This window comes from Haliaeetus albicilla, chromosome 11 (assembly GCF_947461875.1).
Source record: "Haliaeetus albicilla chromosome 11, bHalAlb1.1, whole genome shotgun sequence".
Lineage (NCBI taxonomy): Eukaryota > Metazoa > Chordata > Aves > Accipitriformes > Accipitridae > Haliaeetus > Haliaeetus albicilla.
Genome location: NC_091493.1, coordinates 40,731,621 through 40,754,756, shown reverse-complemented (window position 1 = coordinate 40,754,756; position 23,136 = coordinate 40,731,621). Strand labels below are relative to the sequence as shown.

Sequence of the window (23,136 nt, the reverse complement as noted above, 5' to 3'; positions counted from 1 at the left end):
GCTGCAGCGTGGGAGCGCTGAGCTCGGACCGCGATGAGCCTCTTGCATACGGGCTTGTCATAAACTTGCCGCACACGTAGCCTGGGAAACACCCAAATGCTTCCCCAGCTCCCGGGAAGAAGGCACCAATCATTCTGCTACTACTTTTTGAAGAGGAGGAGAAGGAAGCCTAAGCAAAAAAGCAGCCGCTGCTTGTGTGTGCATCCTTCAGCCAGGCTGTAACATGGCTGGCTGTCAGGTGAGAAACTCCCCCCGGCCCCCACTGACTCGGGTGAGCTGGGGCTTTCCGAAGCCACCTTACACATACAGGCTTTCCCATCTAATATTAGGAAAGTATTTAGCCAGACTGCCCGCTGGTAAGAAATTATAATGATTTTGATCTGTTAATCAGTGGTTTTGATGGTCTAAATAACACCACTCTGATTTGTGCTTCAAATAGTTACACAGTTGCTGGATCTAGGCTGGCCTTTGGTAATTTTAATGGGCCGATGTTAGTCGTGGTTTCAACACAGGGAATACAGTCCTCTGAGAAACAATCTTTCTTCTGGACCTTAAGTAAGAAGTAGTCTTGTCAGTGTTGTGTGCCCCGGGAAAAGGTAGCTCCAAGTCCCGCTAACTGGCAAGGGTGCACCCGCACGGGAGGGGTACGCCTCCGCATGCACAGGTGGGTGGACACAAACAGTTGCAGAACTTCTTCAGATCCTCCTTCAACCTTTTTCCTCCCCAAAATACATCTTCAGCCACTAATAAAAACAAAGTGTTCTATTTTGCTGCTGTTTTCAGTATTTTATAGATGAACTATGGCATTTAAAACAGACTACTCAAGGACCACTGCATTTCATAGGAAACAAACTTTTTTTTTTTGTTTTTTTTCTTGTTGTTGTCAGTATGTTTCTGTTTCCTCCTTCAGTTACAATTACCAGGAAGTGATTTTTTGAGTTTAAGAAATAGCCAGGCACCAGAACGTTTGGAAGTGATCTTCTGTTTACCTGATTTCTGTCACTTTGTAGGTGACTCAAATCTGTATTTCCCAGTATCTCTCTGAGGGTAATTGTAAGCAATGTATTTCCCTGATCTTGCGTTTATCCACAGATCATAATAAATTGATTTTAAAACTTCTTGGGAATTACCTCTACTAAGGTGAGCCACTGCCACGGGAGGTCCAATTCCTCTGCGCACCAAATAAAAGAGAGAAAAAGATGAATTTCTGAGACCTTTGGCTTTCTTCCGTGCAGTTTCACGAAGCCCCTGGTTTGCCTACATACAGCTGCACGATCCTGAGGTAGCAAGTTCTCCATCGCGCTCTGGCACTCTGGGACCGTGGTGATTTACAAACTCAGGACGGGTGCAGCCAGATATTTGCCTTTTCTCACCGTGCAGCACTTGCCGTGCCGCTATGATGGAGAGCTGGAGCAGCGCTGGTGGTTTGGCAGAGAAACATAGCGATGATTTTAAACCGTAAAGTTGAAGCATTTGTATATTCTGTGAACTCGGGCTCAGCCCATTTTACTGTTATTCATTCCTTTTAAATTTTTTGCTGGAGAGGCTGGAAGCTGCGATGCCGTCAGCAGCTGAAGAGGCTTGCTCAGCTCCTCTCTCCTCGGTGGAAAGCAGGGAGGAGAAGGCAGGAGAAACAAGCCCACAGGTTGCAAGCAAACCAGTTGCTTGTCCTGCCGCCGTGGCTCAACCCCGGGACGGCCTGAGCTGGGCTGGGGAAGGGAGCTGCTCCCAGGCACCTGCAGAGGAGGTGGGTGCTCGTTTTGCCCTCGAATCGTTCCACGAAGTATGATGACTCACTCCTGACTGCTAGAGGTTACCTGCGACCAGGGGTCAAAAGGTTAATTTTTAACGAGGGGCTGCCGATGCGGCCGTCTATACGGCTTGGCAGGAGCAGCGGGCAGGCCTGGGCGGCGGTGGTGGGGATGGTGGTGGTGGGGATGGTGGTGGGGGGTGTCCCGGGCAGTGGGACCCTTCCCACCTTCCCAGCAGCAGCACCCACAGCGGGCTGCGCTGCTGGGCCGGGCACCTCCTTCCCCAAAGGCCTTTCCTCGACGGCGGGGGGCTCGCCTCCTTCTGCGGGCGAGCGAATTCCTGCATTTCTCTGCCGGAGGCCGGAGAAGGGCCTCAGCCGAGGGGGCGGCCGTGGGGTGTTGGAGCCCGCCGGCTGACCCCGGAGAAACCTTCTCCCTTCTCGGTTCCCCGCCACGGGGGCGGCCGGGGGAAGGGGGGGGGGTTGGCAGAGGTGCCGTGCCCAGCCCAGGCACCACCCCGTGAGGCCGCGCATCCCCTCGACGCCCCCCCTCCCCCAAAGCCCTAACCCCCCCAAAGGCCGCCGAGACGTCTCCCCGCAGCAGAGGAGGACCCGAGATGCCAGGCGCTGGTGAACAACCTTAATGCGATAGGACGCGGAAAAAAACCTTTTTTTTTTTTTTCCCTCTTCCCCCCCCCGCCCGCCCGCCCCCACGGACCACAGCAAAAGCCGCACTCCTCCGGCGTGGAGGGGAGGGGGGGAGCATCTTGACCCCCGAGGCCGCTTACCGGGTGCCCCCCGCCCCTCCGGAGGGCGGCCCCAGCGCGGCCCCCCCCCCCTTCCTCCTTCCCTCCCTCCCTCCCCGCGTCCCCCCCCCGCACCGGGCGGAGCCTGCCGGCGGCACCCCGCCGCGAAGTGGAGTTTCACTCGGCGGCGGCGCCGGTGCCGGTGCGGAACGTGGGGCGGCCCGCCACGGGTTCCCACCGCTTCCCCCCTGCCATGTAGGATGCTGCCGGCTCCCGCAACTAAGCGCCCGCCGCCGCCCCCCCCAGCCCTGCTTTGGCCCCCCACCGCCGAGCCCCCCGCGCCCCCCTGGGCCTGGGTGGTCCCGGCTGCCGCGGGGCTGGTCAGGGTCGCTGGGGGCACCGCCGGGGCTCCCCCTCCTCCGCCGCCGCCGCCCCCCCCGCCGCCGCCGCCGCCGCTGCTTCTCCCGGCGCCGCCGCCCGCCCCCCCCGCCGCCCTGCTGCGGGCCGCCCCGGGCTGGCGCGTCCCCTGCGAGCCGCTCCTGCCGCTGCTCGCCGCCGCCGACCACCACCACGCCGCCGCCGCCTTCCTCCACGGGCAGGTAAGGGCGGCTCGGCTCCGTGTTGGGGGGGGCCGAGGGGAGGGGGGGCAGAAGTTTCACCGTCGCCGACTGTCCGGAGCCCATCACCGGCCCTGGGGAAGGGGGATTCCGGGTGGGCGCCGCGGCGGCAGCCGCCCCCCCCCCCCCCCCCCGTGTCTGTCTGTGTGTCTGTGTGTCTGTGTGCCCGCCGGGCCGGGGGGGGGCGACGCGGTGGGGGTCTCCCCCCCCCTCCCGCGGAGCGCTGCGCCGTGGGCGCCGGTGCGCGGCTCCGCTCGCCGCTGCCGTACCGGGCGGCCGCCGGCAGAAGGTGCGGGAAGGGAGCGGAGGGGAGCGGAGAGCGGCAGCCGCGTTTTCCCCGGCAGGAGAAGGGTCTGCCGGCCTCCCCCGAGAGGCCGGTTCTGCGGGAGGAGGGCAGAAAGGACGCGGCGCTCGCAGGGTCCTGTGCCACGCCGAGCGCCTTGCTTTTTTTTTTTATTTTTTTTTTGAATATTCATAAAGACTAAAGTTTTGAGTCATGCCGGCTGAACCAATCTGTCTCGCCAGTGCTCTCCCCCATGAATATTTCAATTATCAACTGCTGTTGCGAGGCTGTGTGCGAAAGAGCGAAGCGTTCCGGCCGTTTTCTGGTGTTAGCGGCGGAGATGCCGGGAGCTGTGCTCGTGGTTGTGCCTCGCCTTTGTATTTTTTACTAGGCAGAAGTAAAAATAAGAGAGAGATGCGAGCGCCGTAGTATCCGCTCGATTTCGTGTGAAGATTTCCAGCCTTTTCGAGCACGAGCGTCTCTTGTGGCTTGGGAGCGGAGCGAGTGGGAGGGAGAAAATAGGCAGTGCTGGGTCTAATGAAACAGTAACATCAATTATTCCCCAGTGTGAGACCACTTAAATAAACTGCAGAGGTGGTTTTACTGTGGGAACCTATTTGCCAAATGAATTTAAGTTAAGAGAAAATAGGTTTCTGACATTGCCTTTGGTTCTTGTTTGCCTCGAGACGAATTTTAGAAACATTTTCGGGTGATGTTTCTGTTTTGTATGTGAGATTCTGTTTGAGCAGAGAAAAACCAAGCTACCCTGGCGACTAGCAGCCATTAGCCAAGTACTGGTTTTGCTGCCAGGCTACTGGTTTGTGGCTTTCTAAAGCAGTTTATAATGTCAGTGCCATCCGTCGCTCACCGTCTAATGCCTAAAGAAACACAAATGGTTGCTGGGCAGAAGAGACACGTTTGAAATTTTCTGTGCTCATCTTTCCTGTAATCAGGAAATCATGAAAAGCATCTGTTTACTGAGCGTAAGATCCTTTTGGTAACTTTTCTTCCCATTTTTCTCCCCTAAGTGGATATTTGGAGCTCATTCTCCAGTCATAGGATTTTCGCCTTCTTCGAGCGTGGAGTTCGTTCCTATTTTTCCACCTGTGTACGCATCTACGGTTCCGCCTCATGCTGGGAAAAACTGGATCGATAAGAGGCTACCAAACTGCAAGGTAAGTCTGATCTTGGTATGTTGAAGTATTTTTAAGGCTAAAGTACCTAAGCTGAAAAATGTTATGGGTTTTGTGAATTGTGAAGGCGGAGGAGGAGTGTCGTAAGGGACGGTTAATGGAGAAGGCTACTTCAGCAGTTATACAGCTTCACTTTTCTGAAGTTTTAAAGAGAGTAAACTATCTTTACACTTTATTACGTTGAGTAGAATGTTTTTATTTTACGATGGGATGTGATGATGAGAGTTTTCCATTTTCCGTTTCTTTCTGGTACTTCCCTGGTTTTCCCCAAAACGGATGCTGCGGTACAGCGCTGGTGGCGGTGGCGTCACCGCGAGTGCTGCCACGTCCCCGGTGCCAGGGTGTCACTCGTGGTCCTGCGCCCTCGTCCCGCCCACGGTTACCTACATTTGTACCTTTACCTAGCTGAATAATGTAAACGCGGCTTTGGGACTTTACCCCATTTCCCTCTCTCACCCCCATCTCGCCAATTCGGAAGGCGACCGAAGTCTCCGAATTGCAGGTGGGCCTGCTCCACAGTAACTGTGTTGGGGACACAGTTGCTTTCAGCTCTTCTTTCCTTTTTGTGATGCTGCATTGGCTCATTAGTCGTGTTAGAAGCTGTTTAATTTTTAAATGGTCAACTAAACTCAGCCTACAACGCTGACAGAGCAGAAATCAATCTATTTTTGCAAGTTTGTCCCCAACTTGAGATACTACCTGTAATACTGAGTTAAAGATACAAAATTCAGAAGTAAAAGTGAGAATAAAGTATCTCTAACCTTAACATTCTTTTATTTATTTATGTTGGACAGATATACTTGAATAATGCATTTGCTCTGGATTCAGCATGGATACATCCTGAGGAATCAAGACTCTTCCAGGGAAATGAGAAACCTCTGTTAATGACAAATCAAGTAGCTATGGCTATAGCCAGGCCAGCTGCTGCCTCCAGGCCTCTTCCCACAGTGGTGTTGGCACCTCAGCTGATGCCAGGTCAGTAGGACGTAAATAATTAAGTACTTTTTTTTTTAAATGCATCTCCTGGAGATGCATAAGCCATTTTCTAAAGTAAGAGTTTCATACTGTTCAGCTGAAAATCTCTTGCTTGATCTGAACCTTGATGGCAAAGTGCGTTTCATCCTCTAAATGACTTTTAAAGAAAGAAAAGACCATGTGTAATTATAGAAGATTGTAACAGATTGTTCCATCACTGGTTGTCAACTTCTGGAATGAAGGGGCCTGCCACTCCCAGCACACTTGCTTTATTTTCAAACAAGAAATTGCCAACACGGTTCATGTATAATTCTCCTATTGGCTGCTAATTTTAAGAATTTGGTGTGGTCTGTGTAGACAGCTATCAGTAGAGAAGAGCAATTGATCCATCATCTCATTAAGACTCAGTTATGCACAACGATGTTTGTGCAATAAATTCCATTAATCTGCAGAACTCGGGTATGTCACAGCTGTTAACAGCAGAGCTAAGCTTTATACTTGGGAAAGAACAGAAAATGCATTGCAGTGAAGCTGCATCTCTCTATTTTGGTGCTACAGTAGTAATTTAAAATAGCAGTTGTTTCGTAGAAAAGGTTAAGAAGTAAAATGCTCCTGATGTTAAACCCCTAACATATGTTCTTAAATTCAGAATTAGGACAGTCTTAATGGCTCGCTGCCAATTGTTTCTTTCTTTCTTAGATGGAAGGTAATGTCCGTCTGGTTGGCAGCAGAGCCCCTCTTACCTTGCTCTTTGCCCTATCAAGTACTTCTTGTTTTGCAACTGTCTAGGACACAGGAAGCTTTCTTATACTTTGCCAGTAATGCAGAGATTCTGTGAGAGTCTGCTGGAAGAGATCCTGACTGTTTGGGTTCATTTGCCAGGCTGATTAATTAGCAGTGAATATTGTTCTGTATTGAAACATGTTGAACCGCTCGAATCGGTTCCATATTTTGATGTTTTAGCAAGCCGTTGCAGTAAGCTGCCTTCTCCTCTTGCCAGAATCGCCCGATGCTCAACTGGCGTGCTGCTCGGCAGCGCTCGGAAATGAGCCTGCCACGGGCGAAACCCCATTATATTGATGCATTCCTCCTGGGATGCCGTGGGGAATAGCTGAGCCGTGCTCCCGGGCAGGAGGCACCGTTCGAAGCGTGGTTTTAAGGACAGGCGCGACGGTGAGGGAGGTTGTTCCGTGCAGGGGAGCGACAGCCCGTCGTTTGTTTATCTGTGTTTAAAATAGTTCCCTATTTTAAACAAACAGATTTCATCACATCCAGTATTTCAGATGCAAAGAAAGAGCGTGCCTGGCAGCGGGTTAGGGACCGACCAGGGGCTTTCCCAGCCTGATGCCACATTTGTAGTCTGTAAGTAGCACAGAGGAAAGAAGATTTTCTTCCCCCTGGGCAGTATACGCACCTTCAGGCCCATTTTCGCAGGAGGTCTTCAGGTGGATCCAGCTCTTCTCTGGCAGCGTGCTCGGCGCTGGCTGCCACCTCTTCAGAAACCCCCTGAGCTCCTGTTCGGCTGGGAGAGGTGCAGGGAGGAGCACAAAGACCCCTGACCATCTTTCTAAGTCTTCCCATCCCTCCCGAAGTCTTATTTCGGATTGATGCGATCGATGCTAATCCAATAACATCCCTGGCCGCATGTGGACTCTAGAGGTTGAGCAGAGAAGCGTGCGCGGTGATGGCATTACTGCAGGATGGCAATATTGGTGCCCTCCAGCTGTATAGTCAGAAGCTGCTTCTAGGAAGTGTTATGGTAGTACTTGAAGTATTTCCTATATAATCTTTACACTTAATATGAAGAGTAATAAAAATACTGAGCAAATTGCTTAGTTAAGTGGTTTAAACTGAGAAGTTAATAAGCTTTTTGCAGGCTCTGTGGCTGTATTCATTTTGAAAGCCTGTCTTACAGCAGGTTTGCCTTCCACAGTTATCAGTAATGATATAATTGTTTTCTCAATGTATCAGCAATGTTACAAAGATAAAGGAATGAGGCACTGGAGTTTGGCGAATGGTAGTGCACATAATTTAACAGCTGCGAGCTCCAGCTACTAGACGGTGTTATTTTCCGTGAGAAAAGGAGGCAGCTATTATTCTCACGCATATTGCAAAACGTGAATTTATGTACTTACCATTTTGTGTATCTAAAGCGAATAGTGACATTTTATTTTCCCACCTAGGAATGATAGGTGGTTTTACGTCTACTGGATACCTAGGCGTTGCTTTCCCCACAAAAAATGCAGTATTTTCGCTGAGAAAGGATTAATATTTTTGTCTCCTGCATTGTGCTCTCTGCTGTGCAGAGGAAGTCAGGGCTGGGTTGGTCCCGAAGGCAGACGTGCCCATACGGGATCCGTGCGGTCTGCGCATCCCCGTGCGGTCGGTGGCCGCGGGACGTGGGCTGAGGGACCGCTGGCAGGACCCCTTGGTGGCACCCGTTCCATGACGGCTGTAGCCCTCTGGCACATGATGTTCCATGCTTTTGCTATTATTGATGCTATTTTAAATGTTTGAAGGTACATTCTTGCGGTTTGGCATTCCTGGCTCTCAAGAGCATCGCCGGCGGTGGGTCCTTGTGAAGGGTGTGTTCTTACTGGTACGTTCGAGAAGGTTTTCCCAGGAAACCTTGGAGAACAAGCCTTTTGTCCAGCCTCCTGTGAGGGAGGGAGCAGGAGATAGAGGTGCGAGCGTGTTGTCGTCTCTTGAAGAAGCGACGTTCCCCAGAGGTGCTTCGGGAGCCGCCGGCGGGAGCGTGTGAGCAGAGCTGCGGCAGGCTGCCGCTCCGGCAGCGGCTGCGCCGGGAGGGGAGCGACGCAAGCATCCCCATCCAGGTCAAAAATGGAGGGATTTTGTGAAGTTCCGAGGTGGTGGCTTTCAGCTTATAGCCCTTGAAATCCACGTTTGCCTTCTGCTTGCTGGAGGGTGGCTATGAAACGCAAGGTTAGCGAGTCAACGTCTCCTGTAATTGGGTGCACGGTCCTGTATCGCGCAGGCTCCAGCCTTTGCAGGGACGGAAAGCTTGCTGGCTCTCCGGGAAACCCCAGTGCGATGCTAAACCTTGACAGTGTGCGGGCACTCCAGTAGAACCAGTAACATAATGGTCACTACTGGGCTCCTCAGTGAAGACCATGACACTCTGCAGCTCATTTCAGGGTATCATGCTTTGAGCAGATCATCTACGTACAGTCCCAGGAATTCTGGAGGGACACCCTCTGCCTGCAGTAAGGAATTTCCATCCACACCTGAACCAAGTCCTGGCTGCAACTTGTGCTGCAAGCGCATAGAGATGAAGGTTGCTTCTGTAAATCTTGCCAATGGCTTATCAAATAAATACCCTCGAGAGTTTCTAGGGGTTAAAGTTGTGGGCAGTTGCTCAGCAGCAATTTGGAGGCTTGTATAACCTCACAAATAGAGTGTTTGTAGCACAGGAGCTTCAGCTAGGTTGTTGGGTGAGTGGAGCCTGGATGCTGCCTTCTGCGCTTCTACTCAGAGCAGAGGAAGATCTAACATTTGTTTCCATTTTATAAAATGTTTGACAGTCCTCAAATGGATTATTTTTTTTTTATGCACATTTCAACATAAATTGCATTTTCTTACTGATCTTGAGCGTCGTACTCGCCCTGGTACAATAGTTGTCTTCAGTAATAGCAGCTAAGGTGCATGCAGAAGAATGCATTAATGCATTATGGCAAAGACATTGCGTTCTCGGAGGTCTCCTTCAGGGAGCCGTGTCAGAACTGTGAGCGCTGGGAGGAGACATTGATGAGGTGAAAGCCTTTTAATGGTTTTCACCTTTAACAAAATGCTCAAGGTATTTTTTTCATTTGTAACAGAGGCAATCTAACCTGGAATGAAGACTGTCAGTGTTTTTCAGTGTTGGTTTACTAGAAGGAAAATAGTCGTCTTAAATCAGATATTTTTTCTTTTTTTTTTTTTTTTGTGGAATGATTTTTCAATAGAAAATATTTTCTGCTAAGTCAAAGCTTCATTCCTGCCTCTACATTTCCACAGTATCTCTTTGCTCCATAGCAATCTTTTTGCTCTTTCATCCATTGGTGTTGAAATCAGAAATGCCAGAATGAAGAGTTCATGTATACTCTTTCACCAGATTGCTTTAGCATTACTGATCCTATGTAGATTAAAATTTTGATCCTTCCTGTTAGTGTCCTTTTCTTTCTTTTAATCCCGCTAACCTTTATGGGACTGAGCCAATATTTTCCATAGCGAGTATCAGAATGTATATGCAAATAGACATACATGTACAGATACAGTTTTCTAGGTAATTTCAGTTTAAATTTCAGACATTACAAATCTATGAAGAAATGTGGTTGCTTTGTGTTAAATTTGGGTTCCATTTTCTTACTTTTTTTAATAGTTTTGAAATATGTGACGCAGGACCTCTGACCTTCTGTATTTCCTAAACACAAGCTTTATGTTTGAAGCACGTGTATATACAAGTAGTCAGGTTTTGGGCCTTTCAAGTTGGATTCTATGATACTTAACGTGCATGTGCTAGGGCTCCCTGTTTGGAAAACAACAGCAGTACTGCAGGAACCTGAAGAACCCTGAAATGCCACAAAACCTCTCTTTATTTGTGGAGCATTCAGGCACTGGAGAGATGAACACTTTAAGTCTCTTGGAATGCTTGACTTTTCACAGCCTTTACAAAGTTTTTGTTTTGCTTATGAAGTTTGTACTTTTTTGGTGCTTTTTCTGTTATCTACCCAAATCAAGTGCATACTTGAGCCTGGTTAAGTTTGTTTTGTTTGGTTTTTTTTTTTTTTTTTCACTTGAATTATAGAAATAAAACTACATCTAAAGTGTTTATGGGAAAGGCTTGTAGTTCTGACCCTTTCATAATATTGTCCTACCTGGCCCTAAGACCTCCTTATAAAGAAATCCAGATCTTTCAGTGATTGGCAGGGGCTGTTCTCGTTTGTGAGGAGCCAGGTATTTTTATGTATTGCATATGAGCAAAAAAGTGAGCTGTTAGTGGTGCTGTTACTGGCAGGCTCGTGCAACAGCTGGAGTTTACAAATGGAAAAGGCAATAAGCTCTTTTCCCTCCCTTTGGGCTACAGGAGGTGGGATATCGATATGTTCTCCTTTGCGTTGGGGTAAATATGCTATTTAAGTCAATCCATTGCTTCATTTTATTGATATAATGAATGCTGCTTCCGATGCTCTGCAGCTGACATCTCGGACGACGCGCGGTTCGGGCAGCGGGGCCGGCAGGTTCTCGGCCACCCGCCTTGTGCCAGCATCGGTGCTGGCGCGGTGAGTTCGTGGGCTGGAGCTCTCCCAGGGGTTTGTGCCTGAGGAAAAGACCATGTTCCTTGCAAGAGGCATTGGAAGGTCCCCTTAAAGTCATGTCTGGTGCCAAGCCCTGATGTGGGGGGCGGAGAGGGGGGCATTGCTTGGGGGGGCATTGGGTGCAGGGGGGAAGAGGAGCGGAATTCAGGCGGCTCGTGGGCACCGGTGGGAGAGCACCCAAACCACGGTGCGGCCGCCCCACGCTGGGGGGGGGCTCGCCACGGCGAGCGGTGGGGCTGGGGCGTTTGTAAATTGGTGTTCAGTGAAGTAACTGAACAGGCAAACTGGCTGGTGGTCCGGCTTTCAGGCAGGAGGGCACCTCAGAGCCCACCGAAACAGATGGGATAAAAATAAGGTTTCGTTGTTTCTGCAAAGGAAACTTACTTTTATTGGTAGTTGTGTGTATTTTTTCAGAGATATGTTTATTCTGTAGAAAGTACCCAACTGGAATGGCACCTCAGTCTGCCAAAGAGTATTGGTCGTGTTGACTTCATGGCACCAGAAAATAGCTTCTAAATGGTAGAGAGCAGAGTGGAGCAAGCAAGGAGAATCGCTAGTGCTTCATCCCAAGTAGTAAACAGCCTTCTATTGATAAATAAAACAATAATAAAAGTAACTTATATTCCTAGCTGCTATCCATTTATGGGGAGTTACCTAATAATAATAAAAAACCCAATCCTGGTAGTCACAAAATGTCTACAGATAGGAAGTTTGCCGCAGACCCACTAAACTTGGACCTCCCCCTTTTTTTAATACCTCTTTCCACTTGTCATCTTGCATCTGACCTTCTCCCAGGACAATTTATTGAGAAAGTCGAGAATGGAACTTTGAAGTTCAGGGAGCGTGTGCCCGTACTTGGCTGCTCAGAGGGAGCCGGTGGCAGCCCCCTCGAGAGGGGAAAATCCAAATCCAGCCAGCATCTCCTTGGATGTACTGAAGCCAGTATACTTATGTGTATGTATATGTAGTATAAATATCTATATTATTAAAATACTCATGTCTTCAAACTTAACATTTTTGTAATTGGTAACCTTTTAATCCTAGCTATCATTTTGATATATATATATATATATATGTGATCATTTTTATCAGCTCTGCAAATGATCCAACATGTAGGGTTTTCAGAAATACCAGATTTGTAACTGATGACTGAAATATTTTTGAGAAGAAGTTTTTCTCTCGGTGTCCTGCCATGGCTGGCCGTGGGGCTTTCCCTTGCCAGCCGTGGGCACAGCCCTGCCTGGGTCCCTGCCCCTCTGGCTGGCAGGAGTGGGGAAAACAAGCAGAAAAGGCTCGTTTTCTTCTGTAAATCGGCAGGCTTTGCCATGTTGTTTTTTTTTTTTTTTTTAAAAAATTTACCTTGTGTTTTAATGGATTAGCTGGCCAAGACGGCTTCTGTGACACCAGCACTGCTGGTGAAGAGAAGGCGGATTGCACAGGACCCACCTCTGCCGGGGCTCCCTGCAGCGGGAGGGCTGGTGAGGGCAGGAACCACCGGTCTCTGCACGAATTTTGTTATGGTAGTCCCCTTTTTAATGGTTTGTCTTCAAGGAGGGAGGATGAAGCAATGAGTTGTTTTAGCGTATTTCAACTACATTCTTTTTTTCCCCCTCTCCATCAAAGGACGGTTGTTGTCAGTTTTAATTCTGATAACAGTCTAATAAAGGACTGTCATCTAAAAGACTTTAGTTTACAGGTGAACGGAAAGGGAATAAGGGATAATAATAATTCACATTTCAATTATTTTTCTTTCTTTTGGAGCTGTTTTTTAATACCTCTTTGGAAGCAGCGTTAAGTATTTTATGACGGCTGCTGCCTTAAAGCTAAACTGGTGGCGGTGCCGGGACGGCGTCCTCGCCAGGCTGGGTTATGAGCTCTGTCTCCCCAGACTGATGCGTACCAGGCAGCGGTGTGGGTGCCTGAAGAGCAGCCCTGAGGTCAGGGCAGGCAGCGGGGAAACCCCCAAAAACCAGGGATGCAGGCAGTCAGGGTGGTGGGGATCAGTTGGTTCATGACTAAAAACAAGGAGCTTGCATATTGCTTTAAAAAGAAGTGAGAATGGTATACGTCCTTCTATGGGTGAAGTTTAGGACCTCAGCGTTACTAACTTTCATCAACTCTGGGGTCAAAGTATTTAACTTCAATTTAATTGAATTGGTGTTTAATTTTATGTGACTTCCATAGCATACACGTTTAAGTTGAAACCCTTCAAAATATTTTTTTTTGAAATATACATGGAAAATGTCTCAGACCCCTTAGGAAGCTACTCAATACTTGGTGTGATTTTTTTCCCTAGTAGCGTTGAGTTCTGGTGTCCTTTTCCCATGCTAAACTACTGCAGATTAGCATGGGAAGCAGCACAGAAACAGGAGGTTTGGTGGTTGGAAAGCTTTGATTGATAGAAATCAAGTGCTGTGTGGTTCCATATGCTTGGTAGAGACAGAGCAGCACACTGCAGTGGAAATCCATTTGTGTTATAATTGTGTCTTTTGGGTATTCCAGGCAAAAAAGCAGAGGCAGCCAGGTCAGTGTCTGTGTTGGGGTCCTTTGGTCCTCACCCGAAGGAGCACCTCCTAATGCAGAAAGGCTCTTACAGGGCCTTTGGGCACTTGCAGTAGCTCATGGGCTGAAAGAATAAGCAAAACCCAGTGATTCACTGAATCATTAAAAAAAGTTGCAAGGAACATTATACTTGTGTGTGTTAATACTTTTTTCTCAAAGACAGATGAAAAGTTCAAAAGGTCTTTAACCTGCTTGAAATTTTTTCCTCTGTTATTTTTTTAATGTGGGTCTTTTGGGAAAGATATTCATAACCCTTTGGTTAAAGAGGTTTTCCTGTAGGCAAAACTGAAGACAAAGACTGAAAGACTATAATGATCAAGTGCAATTTAAAATTCATTACATTGTCTGTACAGTAAGTTTTCACAATACCGGTAACTTTTTTATCTGAAAGGAAAGGTCTTGAATTACCCTTTTTGGGTAAGAGTGGATCTTCATATCTCACAGGTGTTAGTAGTCTTTACTTTTGTCTTGTTAAATAAAGTAATATCTGTTCTTTTGTGTGTTTTTTCTTCAAGGAGGGAAATCTCATGGTTTCAATTTTTAATGTGTTGGACAATGTCAGTAGCCAAAAGGCAGGTTTGGGTGTGCTCTGTCTGCTTGCAGAGACTTGTATGTGAGGGTAGAGAGGGCACTGGTGCAGACTGGGGGGAGTGGAGGGGTTTGGTGGATTTTGGAAAGGATGCTGAGCACGCTCCGTGCTGGACACGCTCTGCCTGGTGGGTCTCAGCGGGGTCAGCCTTTGTATCGCCGAGGGTCTCCTTCCTCCGTGGCGGGCGATGGAGACTACTCGAGGGCAGTGCATCGTGCCGCATGATTTAGCATGTGCCATAGGACCACCGCGTGCGTGTGTCTGCCTGTCGGGTTTGCATACCTGTGCGGGGAAGGCTCGCAGCCTGCTCTTGGTGTCCTGGAAAACCCCGGGAAGGAGCCGCTGGCTTTGGGCAGCGGAGGTTGTGCTGTCCTAGCCAGCCGTGTGCTGGCCAGGCACGGCAGCGTGGCCCCGGCTGCTTCGTCCTGCAGCAGGGGTGGTACCCGATGGTGCAGTGCTGTAGCCGGAGGGTGCAGATGTGCCACGTGAAAACCGGTCTTCTAGGTCAGGATCAGGCTATGGGGTACAATTCACAACCTTTTTCTAGACGATGCTGCGCTAGAAGAGAAGGCGCAACAGAAACAGCTGCTCTTCCACAGCTGTGCGCGTAGACCCTTTTCCACCTGGATGTTGGCAGGTAGATACTTGCTGATCACCCGTCAGCCTTTGTGATGGCTTTGCTGCCCCATTCGGTGCCTTCACCGTGTTTCCTCACCGTCGGTGAGTTCTCTCTGAATGATCTCTTCACTGCTTCTTCAACTGCTCTCTGCTCTTCAATTGCTTCACATCAAAACGCGCTGCCCATCTCGGATGTTTCCCCCTAATCTGCGCGCTTGAGAGGAGCAGAGCTGGAAGGCTGGGGAAGGGCACTGAAGTGGGGTTTGTTATTTCAGCAGACCAGTATTACCTTACTAACCAGGGTGTAGCGTGACTTGGCAAAAAACAGATTTGGGGAAACCACCATTGCTAGGAAAAAATTTGCAGGTTTTTTTCCCCTCAAGGGTACATTGATGGTAGTATTTTACTACTATCTTCAAGTTATTTGACTCTTGAAATTCATGTAAATGTGGGGTGATTAATGATGATTCTATAAAACCCTTTAAAGAAGATTTTGGAAGTACTTAGAGCAAAGCCTGCTTTGTTTCCAAGAACTTCTCTCCAGCTATGCTGAGTGCAGGTGAAGGTTCCTAGCTGTCAACAAGTCACGTCCTGGGCCAGCTTCCAGTTGCTTTGGCAAATCATATGTTATGTTAGGGGTTGATAAATTGCTGACGTGATTATTCAGTTGACTGCAAAGTGAGAGAGTGGGCTTGACGACCGCCAGACGCCCTGTCCGTGCTCTCCTCTTAGTTATTAATACAATTATAGGGGTAGTCCTTTCTTCACGGAATTATTTAGCAGGAGAGACGGGGAGAGAACTTCATCAAAGGCAGGGAAATCACCAAAACTTCTCTTTCAGCTGACTGATGAAACTTTAATAAAGGGATTAATGAAACTTTAATAAGGAAACCCTGCTTCAGGAGCGTTACTCATCTGTGCTGGTGGAAGACTTCAGCTATCCAAGCAACTAAGGCTTACATTGTTTTGCTGCTTTCCTGGGCTCTTTGGGGAAATTGCATCTTCTCCTCCAAAATAAAAGAATCAAACGAGAAATAAACAGCCTTTCTGCTCATGTACCCTGTCGGAAGCTAGTAGAAAAGTCATTTTTCTAGACATCAGTTTTCATAAGAGTTACAGAAGATGTGTTGTGGATCTTTCCCAACTGCAGGCAGCTCGAATTAGGAACACACACAGGCTTTTGGAGGCCAGGTGTTTAACCTAATCTCGTGGTCTGTTCTAGTCCTCAGGTGAATAAACAATAAACATGTATTACACAGTTGGATTAGTTGGACACTGATTTTTTTTTTTTTTTAATTTCCATTGTGACTCTGGCAGAATAATCGGTTTTTCATCTACCTGTGGTTGAATGATCAAAACTTTAGTATTTGTGGGCTTTTTTTTTTTTGCCTGCATGCCTGTTAATTAGCGCATATGCAGGTGTTTAAGTGAATTCTTCTTGGCATTGACAAATACAGTAGAAATAATAGGAGGTTTTTTGGTGATGCTTACTGAAAATGTTTGACTTCTGTTTTGCTAATGCAGAGCTTATTTTGTTGGCAAATAATTGTTTATAAAGAGTCAGGCGCAAAGCTGCCAGAAGTTAGTATAACAGATAGCCTCAGGAGCCCCAATTATCTGCAACCAAAGCAGGTTCCTTTCCAAAAACCACTGACCCACTCTTTCCCCAATGCCAACTGAGAGCAAAACAGCATTTGGCATCTGCGAGTCAAAACTTTTTAGGTGTCTGAGGCCAGAGCAGGATGGAAGAGCCTGGATGAGGCGTCTGGGCTGCGTAGCTGTGTAGGGGAATAGGACCTTACCCGAGCTTGCTCGGCTGCAGTTTGTTACGGTGTCGCGGAGGGGCTGCGTCGCCCACCCGCCGCCCCGATGGCCACGCTTCCCAAGCGCCGCTCGTGGCCAAGTCCCCGTTTTCCTCGCGGAGAAGCACTTGGAAAAAGAAATCTGACAAACTCATGGCACGCCTGAAGTGGGGAGGCTGATCAAATAGTGATTTTTTTGCAGAGCTACAGTTGGCTCTTACTGCCTGAAGGATTTCCACATGAACTGAAAACATTTGCAGAATGACATAATAAGCTAATGATTGCTTAATTTTTGAATACATAGCTCAGTGTAGAGGGAGTAACAGCTGGTGTTTGTCAAATTAGGTTTTCTCCTTAAGATTTTTACTACTCGTTTTCTTGTTTGTTTAACATATTTAGCCAAGATTGAGCTCTGAAGGTCTTCCCCCCAAGCTTGTTAGACTTAAAGGTAAATATTACATAGTCTAAAAGTGTGTTTGAGCCTTGATTTGGGGGACTTCTGACTTCCCATGTAAAACCATGGGAAGTTTCCTGTGTGGTGTATTTTTGAGATGAAGGACACTAGTATGTAAAACCTGTAAAAGTCAGGTATTTGTGTGCATAATACAGGAGAACAGCTGGACAGATAACAGTAATGTTGGGTGGTTAATATAGCAAGTAATAAAAACAATTCGTGTTTGAAATCAGACAACTTATATTTAGGAAAATTCAGAATAAGGGTCATTATGAAGCTGTGGAGCTGAAGGAAATCCCGACCAATGTGTTCAAATATTTGACTTTTTTACTGAGTTTTTTCATTTAAATTTAATAACTCTGCATGGTTCATATATGACTCACTACTGTCTTGTCCGTCTAGGTTATAATGATATGTTCACATATATGGGGTTTTAATATCCATGAATGAACCAACCACCAGCTAGGACTTCAAGAATAAGAATTAGGAAAGGGGCTTTGAGAGTCCTTAGAAAAAACATTATACAATATATTCAAAGTCTAGTGTCTCACTGAGGTGGACATGCAAACAGCAGAGGCCGCATGGGAAATGTTGCAGACTTTTGTTCCATCTTGCATTGAAATTCAGAATGATGAAACGCATCATCCTACATAAATCCGCTGGTTTCCGATTGAAAATAAAACCTGCTGTATCTCGCCCTTCCACAGGTGGTTGCCAGAATAGCCTTAAACCGGTCGTCGGCGGTCAGGCCCTGGCGCTGGCCACCACCGCGATGGTGTCGGTGGAGCCCGAAGCCCCCCAGGGACCTTCGGGGCCGAGCGTCCAGCCCTGCCACGTACTGACCTTCTCGCCCATCAAAATTCCTGTCTTGGCTTCGCCTTTTCCAGGTAAGGTCGCTCCTGGCGGCACTAACGAGCAGCTTTTTATGTTTACTTTGCAATAGAGAGGGGCTCCCGAGTGTGGGTTTGGGTGTGCGTTGTTAAATATTATGGGGATATTGGCGGCATTACCGTAATCTGGAATTAGACTTATTTTTTCCGGTGCAGTTTAGAGGCGTTCTTTGAAATTGCGTGTTAAAAGTGAGTTCAGAACTCCCTCTGCATTTGCAGTGTTGATGTCGCGTCTGCAGGCAGTATATGAACTGAGCTGCGTCCTCTGTCATCTTAGTGGCTTCTGTAAGAAAACGTGGTCTTAGGGCACCAAGTCTTTGCAGCGGATCCTCGGGTCGCAGTGTTGGCAGTTGAAAGGTATCTGCTCGGCGTACAATAATATTTAATTAAGACTTAAGTAGATTGTTTGGGTGTTTATAATTATAAAATATGCTGGACGAATGTAGCCATGGTTTTGTATTTTTTCCCGGTAGGTTTAGATGTGGTTGCTTACTGGAAAAAACACTATTTTGTTAGCGTGACGTTGCGTAACAACTTTCTGCATATGGCAGCTGGGGAAGTACTACGGCATCCCTGACTCGCTGTGGAAGTCTGACTGATTTAAAGTCCTTAGGGTAATTTTTGAAACTGTTTGTACTTTGAATGCTTAAGGCTATATTTAGAAGTGTTATGTACCGATTAAGTTAAAAATTTAAATTAGGGTGCTTTCTCCATCTTTTTGGTACTTGAAGTGTAACACAGCAAGATACAGTCAGATTGAATTTTGCAGAAGGTATGCAGTTACGATTTTTGGTGTTCAGACAGAGTCTTCATGTGAGAAATGTATCTCAGTAATTATTGTTCCCATTGAGCAGCCACTAGAATCACCCGGATAAATGCCTGCCAAGGGCGTACAGCAGTGGTTTTGTGTTAGAAAGTCTGAAGAGCGAACTGACTCATAGGAATAAAGGTACATGTCTTTCAGACTTTGTCGAGAAAGGACAGTACTGAAATAAGAACAGAAAGTAGAGTTAATCGCTGCTGTAGGGCAGGGAGCTGGTGGTGATTCCCGCAGAGTATTATTTGACCCACAGAAACCATTTTGCCTGTTGGTAAGTGAGCATCTTAGAGGAGAATCCAAAGGGGAAAAAAATAATTCTTTTTCTGTGCTGAAGAGCAGAATTACATGCCAGATGTGTTCTTCCCTGAATTGAGATGCTCGGGCGATCTGGGAAGGAGCCGTCGCAGGACTTTTGATTTACAGCTGCGGAGGTGAGCTCTGCGTGAAGTGTGTTAGACGTGATCGAATATTATAATGCCGGGAAGCTCTACCACTTTGATAACTGGCTCAGCTCTGCAATGATAAACATGTCAGGCCATGATAATTGTTGCTTTCCTTTCGAATGAGTGTATGATAGGCTATCAAATATCATGCTTTGAGTGCCTGAGCAATCATCCTATTATCAATCATTCACAGTAAACCATACACTTCTGGGTGTTTTCTCCTACAGAATATATAGTAGCTTTTTAGAAAAGAAAGCTTGAAAATGCCCAGTCCACGTACAATAAACTCGAGATCCAGCTAACCGTTTTTCTCTATTAATCACCGTCTCTGGAGGGAAGGCGAGTGCCTTTGCAAAGGCTTACATAAAACACTTTTATGAAATTCCTTTTTATTGTGTTGGCAGAGAAGAGGACTTGAAGGTGTTGGGTTTAGATGATCTCTGTCAACGCCAGCGTGATGGACGGCGTCCCGCGCTGGTGCTGGGCTGGGAAGGAGCGTCGGGGTGCCCGTGGGGCAGGGACCGCTCTCAGCCGGGCTGGTGTCCGCTGGCTGCGGCCAGGGGGGTGCAGCGGAGCCGCCCAATGAAGAAGGGCTGAGAGGTTCTCTGCGTGCTGATGAAGGAGCCGGGCTCCTGATAGGCGTGGGCGAAAATGGGGGAAAAGCACGTGCAGAAGCCGTAAGCCCAGCTACGGCTACTCTGTGCCCGCTGCGGTGGCCGGGGGCTGCCCCTGCTCTCCGCTGCCGAAATGCGGCGGGCGAGGGGCTGGAGCTGGGTTTAACTTAATTTGCGGGGAAAAATCGTCAGTTGGCCACAGGCAGCTCTCTGCTGTCAAAAATAAATGTCTCTATTGCCTTATAAGTTAATGGCTGGGAAAGTGTCAAGAAAGCGTAATCGAATGTACAGATAATCCCAAGTGTGGAGCATGCTCCGCAACCCTGTTGGCCTCTCAGTTAAAAACATCCGTGCGTTGGCGTTTATTAAAGATGACTTATTGTTCTCAAAGAGAAATACATCTTGAAGAAAGCATAATCTGCGGACCCTGGGGGCAGCTGTGTTTTTCTTGATCCATGTGTCATTTATAAAGTAAGATGGTAATTAATGAACTTTCCATGTTCTCCTTGTCTAAAGTTTATGCAAGTCAATGTTCACATAATAGGAATGAATTTAGGAAACAAAAGATTAAATTATTCCTAACCTAAATCTACGTGTATATTGGTGCCTATAAGGCTGAATGTTGTGTGCTTAGTTATACACTGTTAATTGATTATACTGGAGATCCGTATTATAATACTACCTTGTGCAGAACTGTGTTTCTAATCATGGCAGTTTGTTCAATCAATAATCTTATAATTGAGTATTTACTTTTAAGGAGGCCTTTTAATATGATTAGTTTTGCAGCCTTACAGTTCAGCTGTGTTACTTTCTGCCAGCCTAATTAGTAAACTTGGTGAGTTAGTAAGAAATAGCAAATTAGTGAAACAAGGCGAGCTGTTGGGGGGGTATGGCAGCGGGCGCTGGCTGGGCGAGGATCCAGGCTTCGGCGTTTTTCCAGCCTCGCAGAGGAAATTTCTTGGAGCTTCCTTGAAGCAAATCTCCAGGTCCCGTGAATTAAGGAGAACTGCAAGTATGCAGATCGCTGTGGTAATTTTTACAAGTTCATTTCAATACAATTTATTTTGCATTTTGTAGAAGAAAATCAGAAGTAGAGCTATAATAGAGTACGGGTGGTTTGGGGAACTTAAAACCTTTTGTGGCCTTTCCCTGTGCGGGACGCTGTGAAGATCCCGGCTGGGCCTTTGGCCCTGGGATACGGAGGCGAGGGTGGGATGTGCGGGTGGGGGGAGGATGGCGCAGGTTTGCTATGCCCTTGGCTCTGGGGTGGGAGAAGCTTCTGTAATCATTTTTGCCATTAGGTATTAGTTTGGCACCATGCTGATCTTAGAAATGTTTAATGGTGAAATAAATTGATGGAAAAAAAGAAATGTAAAATACGCTATATTTAAGTTTGAGGAAACTATTTGTCTCTACATGAAGTGGTCTGTGATCTTCTGGAGGGCTAAGGTTGCATGTTACAACGTAATGCAAAATGAAAATACAAGCAAGGCTCTGGCCACCAGTGAACAGTCAAAAAAAAAGAAAAAAAAAAAAAAAGCCAGAGACACACAACTTTTTCTCACCCTCAGAAGTTCATGCTCAGGTGTTTATATATCCCCCAGTCTTGGGTCGAGGACTCAGCACCTCTGCACTGAGGCGAAATGCCAGCTCGGAGCATGGCATCCCGGCCCTGACGAGACGTTATCAAAATCAACCATACTGGGGGTCAGTGGCCTGGACGTGTTTCTGTTTTCTAGACGTAAGGCAATTCCTTTGGCCCGAGAGCCCACTGTAGCCACAGTCCCTCCTAGTATAGGACATGAATTTTCTGCTCTTAATGCTTCTGGACTTGAGATTTAAACTGTTAATATCTGTTAAAAATCAGAAACCCAGTTGTATTTCAGTATGATGTGGTCCTCTGCATAAATTGATATTAATAATCCTTGTCTTGGTGCTACAGGGTTGGAATTCAATACCAATGTCGTTCTCGTTTTGTGTTTGGGTTCATTTACTGCTGATACAATTGGAAATGGTTGTTCACGATCCATAAAAGATGGTTTCTGCCTTTCTGCCATTGCCCTGTGTAAACGCGTCGTGTGATTTGTGTAAGAAAGAGTTAAGTCGCTGCTGAAGTAACTTTCTGGAAGTGAGGAGTCAGAGCGATGTTGTCAGCAGAAAAGGAGGGAGCAGAGTGTTCTGTCCCTCCTTCCCCAGTCCTACCTGCACTCTAAAAAATCTTGACTTTCAGTGTGCATGGAGAACATGTATTGGAGTTTGTTGTTTGTGGGTTTTTGTTGTTTTTTTTCCATTTGGTAATATTAGATAGAGCAAATCTATTTTTCTTAGCCACCTGAAAGGCACATTATTCCTTCCTCCCTATCCTTCAAAAACCACATCAGTGGTCAGGTTCCTCGTGGACTGGAGTGTGAGAAGACCACCGAGCGCCTGGTGCCCTGACTCCAGCTCAGTAAGAGCTGCGGGGGCTTTGCCGATGACTTGAATGGCTGTAGGGTCACATCTACAAATAGGGAGTGGGTGTTTGATAAGCCTGAAAAATCAAAAATCTTGAAATCCGTGCATGTGTTGTTGCAGAAGGATAAAGCTAAATGCAGACCAAATGTGATGTAGAAAGCTAACGGTGCCTGGAAACAGTGAGGCTCCAGGATATTACAGAGAAAAGTTGAAATAAAAAATTAAATAAAAATGAAAAAGGAAATAAAAGTTAAATAGAATGTAAGGTCAAAAGTCTATTCGCACTATGGAAGCTGATGGTGCTGGCTCCTCTAGCTGTGCCCCAGGGAGATGTCATGGGAGGTCTTGAGGGCCTGAGCTTCTGTTTCCAACAGCTCAAAGAAAGTGTTCTGCTGCTTTCTGCTTTTCTACACTGGTTTGGTTTCGCTAGCCATTTCTCATTTGGTTTAAAAAAAAAAAAAAAAAAGAGGCAAACGATGTAGAAATACGTGAGGAAAACCCCAGAATTCTGTTCCAGACAGCAGCTTGAGTAGTTACTGGAGGAATGGGATACTTGAAATTTTTGCAGATGAGAACTGATGGCCCTTAGACTTGATTTCCAGATTTTATCCTCTTCAGGCATTCCTGTCTCAAAACTGCTGATCTCAAACCATTCAAGGCCAGTCCCGTGGTGCTCAGGTTTGTAATACAGTTGTGAGGTATTTGTACAATTGCCGGATACATTATTCTGTTTTCTGTGCGCCAGAATGTAGGAGCCTCTCTTAATTCATTGTATTGTAGCATTTTCCCGCAAACTCTGAGCCTGCTGCATTGATGCCATTTTTGTTTACAAAAGTTTCTTTTTCCCTATTTTTTAAACAATGTTAAATGTTTCAATTTGCCTTCATTGACAGGGTTTTTGATGTGCTTGTTTTCTTTTATTGAGGTTTCACTGGGTTTAACACAGTGTCTATTATCATTCCCTTACGGTGAGTTCTGCTTCTGACATGCTGAAATGCAGAGTGCCGGCAG

At 47.0% G+C, this 23,136-nt stretch overlaps 1 protein-coding gene across 3 annotated transcripts in view; it reads left to right on the top strand.

The window, feature by feature from the left end:
- The first annotated feature begins 2,658 nt into the window (after window positions 1-2,658).
- The window catches only part of TCERG1L (transcription elongation regulator 1 like), a 94,071-nt gene continuing 73,593 nt past the window's right edge, over window positions 2,659-23,136 (top strand). For 2 of the 3 annotated variants that reach the window (XM_069797263.1, XM_069797262.1), the window contains exons 1-4: window positions 2,659-3,095; window positions 4,425-4,571; window positions 5,384-5,564; window positions 17,612-17,791. In XM_069797263.1, coding sequence (XP_069653364.1) covers window positions 2,757-3,095; window positions 4,425-4,571; window positions 5,384-5,564; window positions 17,612-17,791 — 847 coding nt within the window. In that variant the 5' untranslated portion in view covers window positions 2,659-2,756. The remainder of the gene's footprint in view (window positions 3,096-4,424; window positions 4,572-5,383; window positions 5,565-17,611; window positions 17,792-23,136) is intronic. The other variant, XM_069797264.1, reaches the window with a different exon arrangement.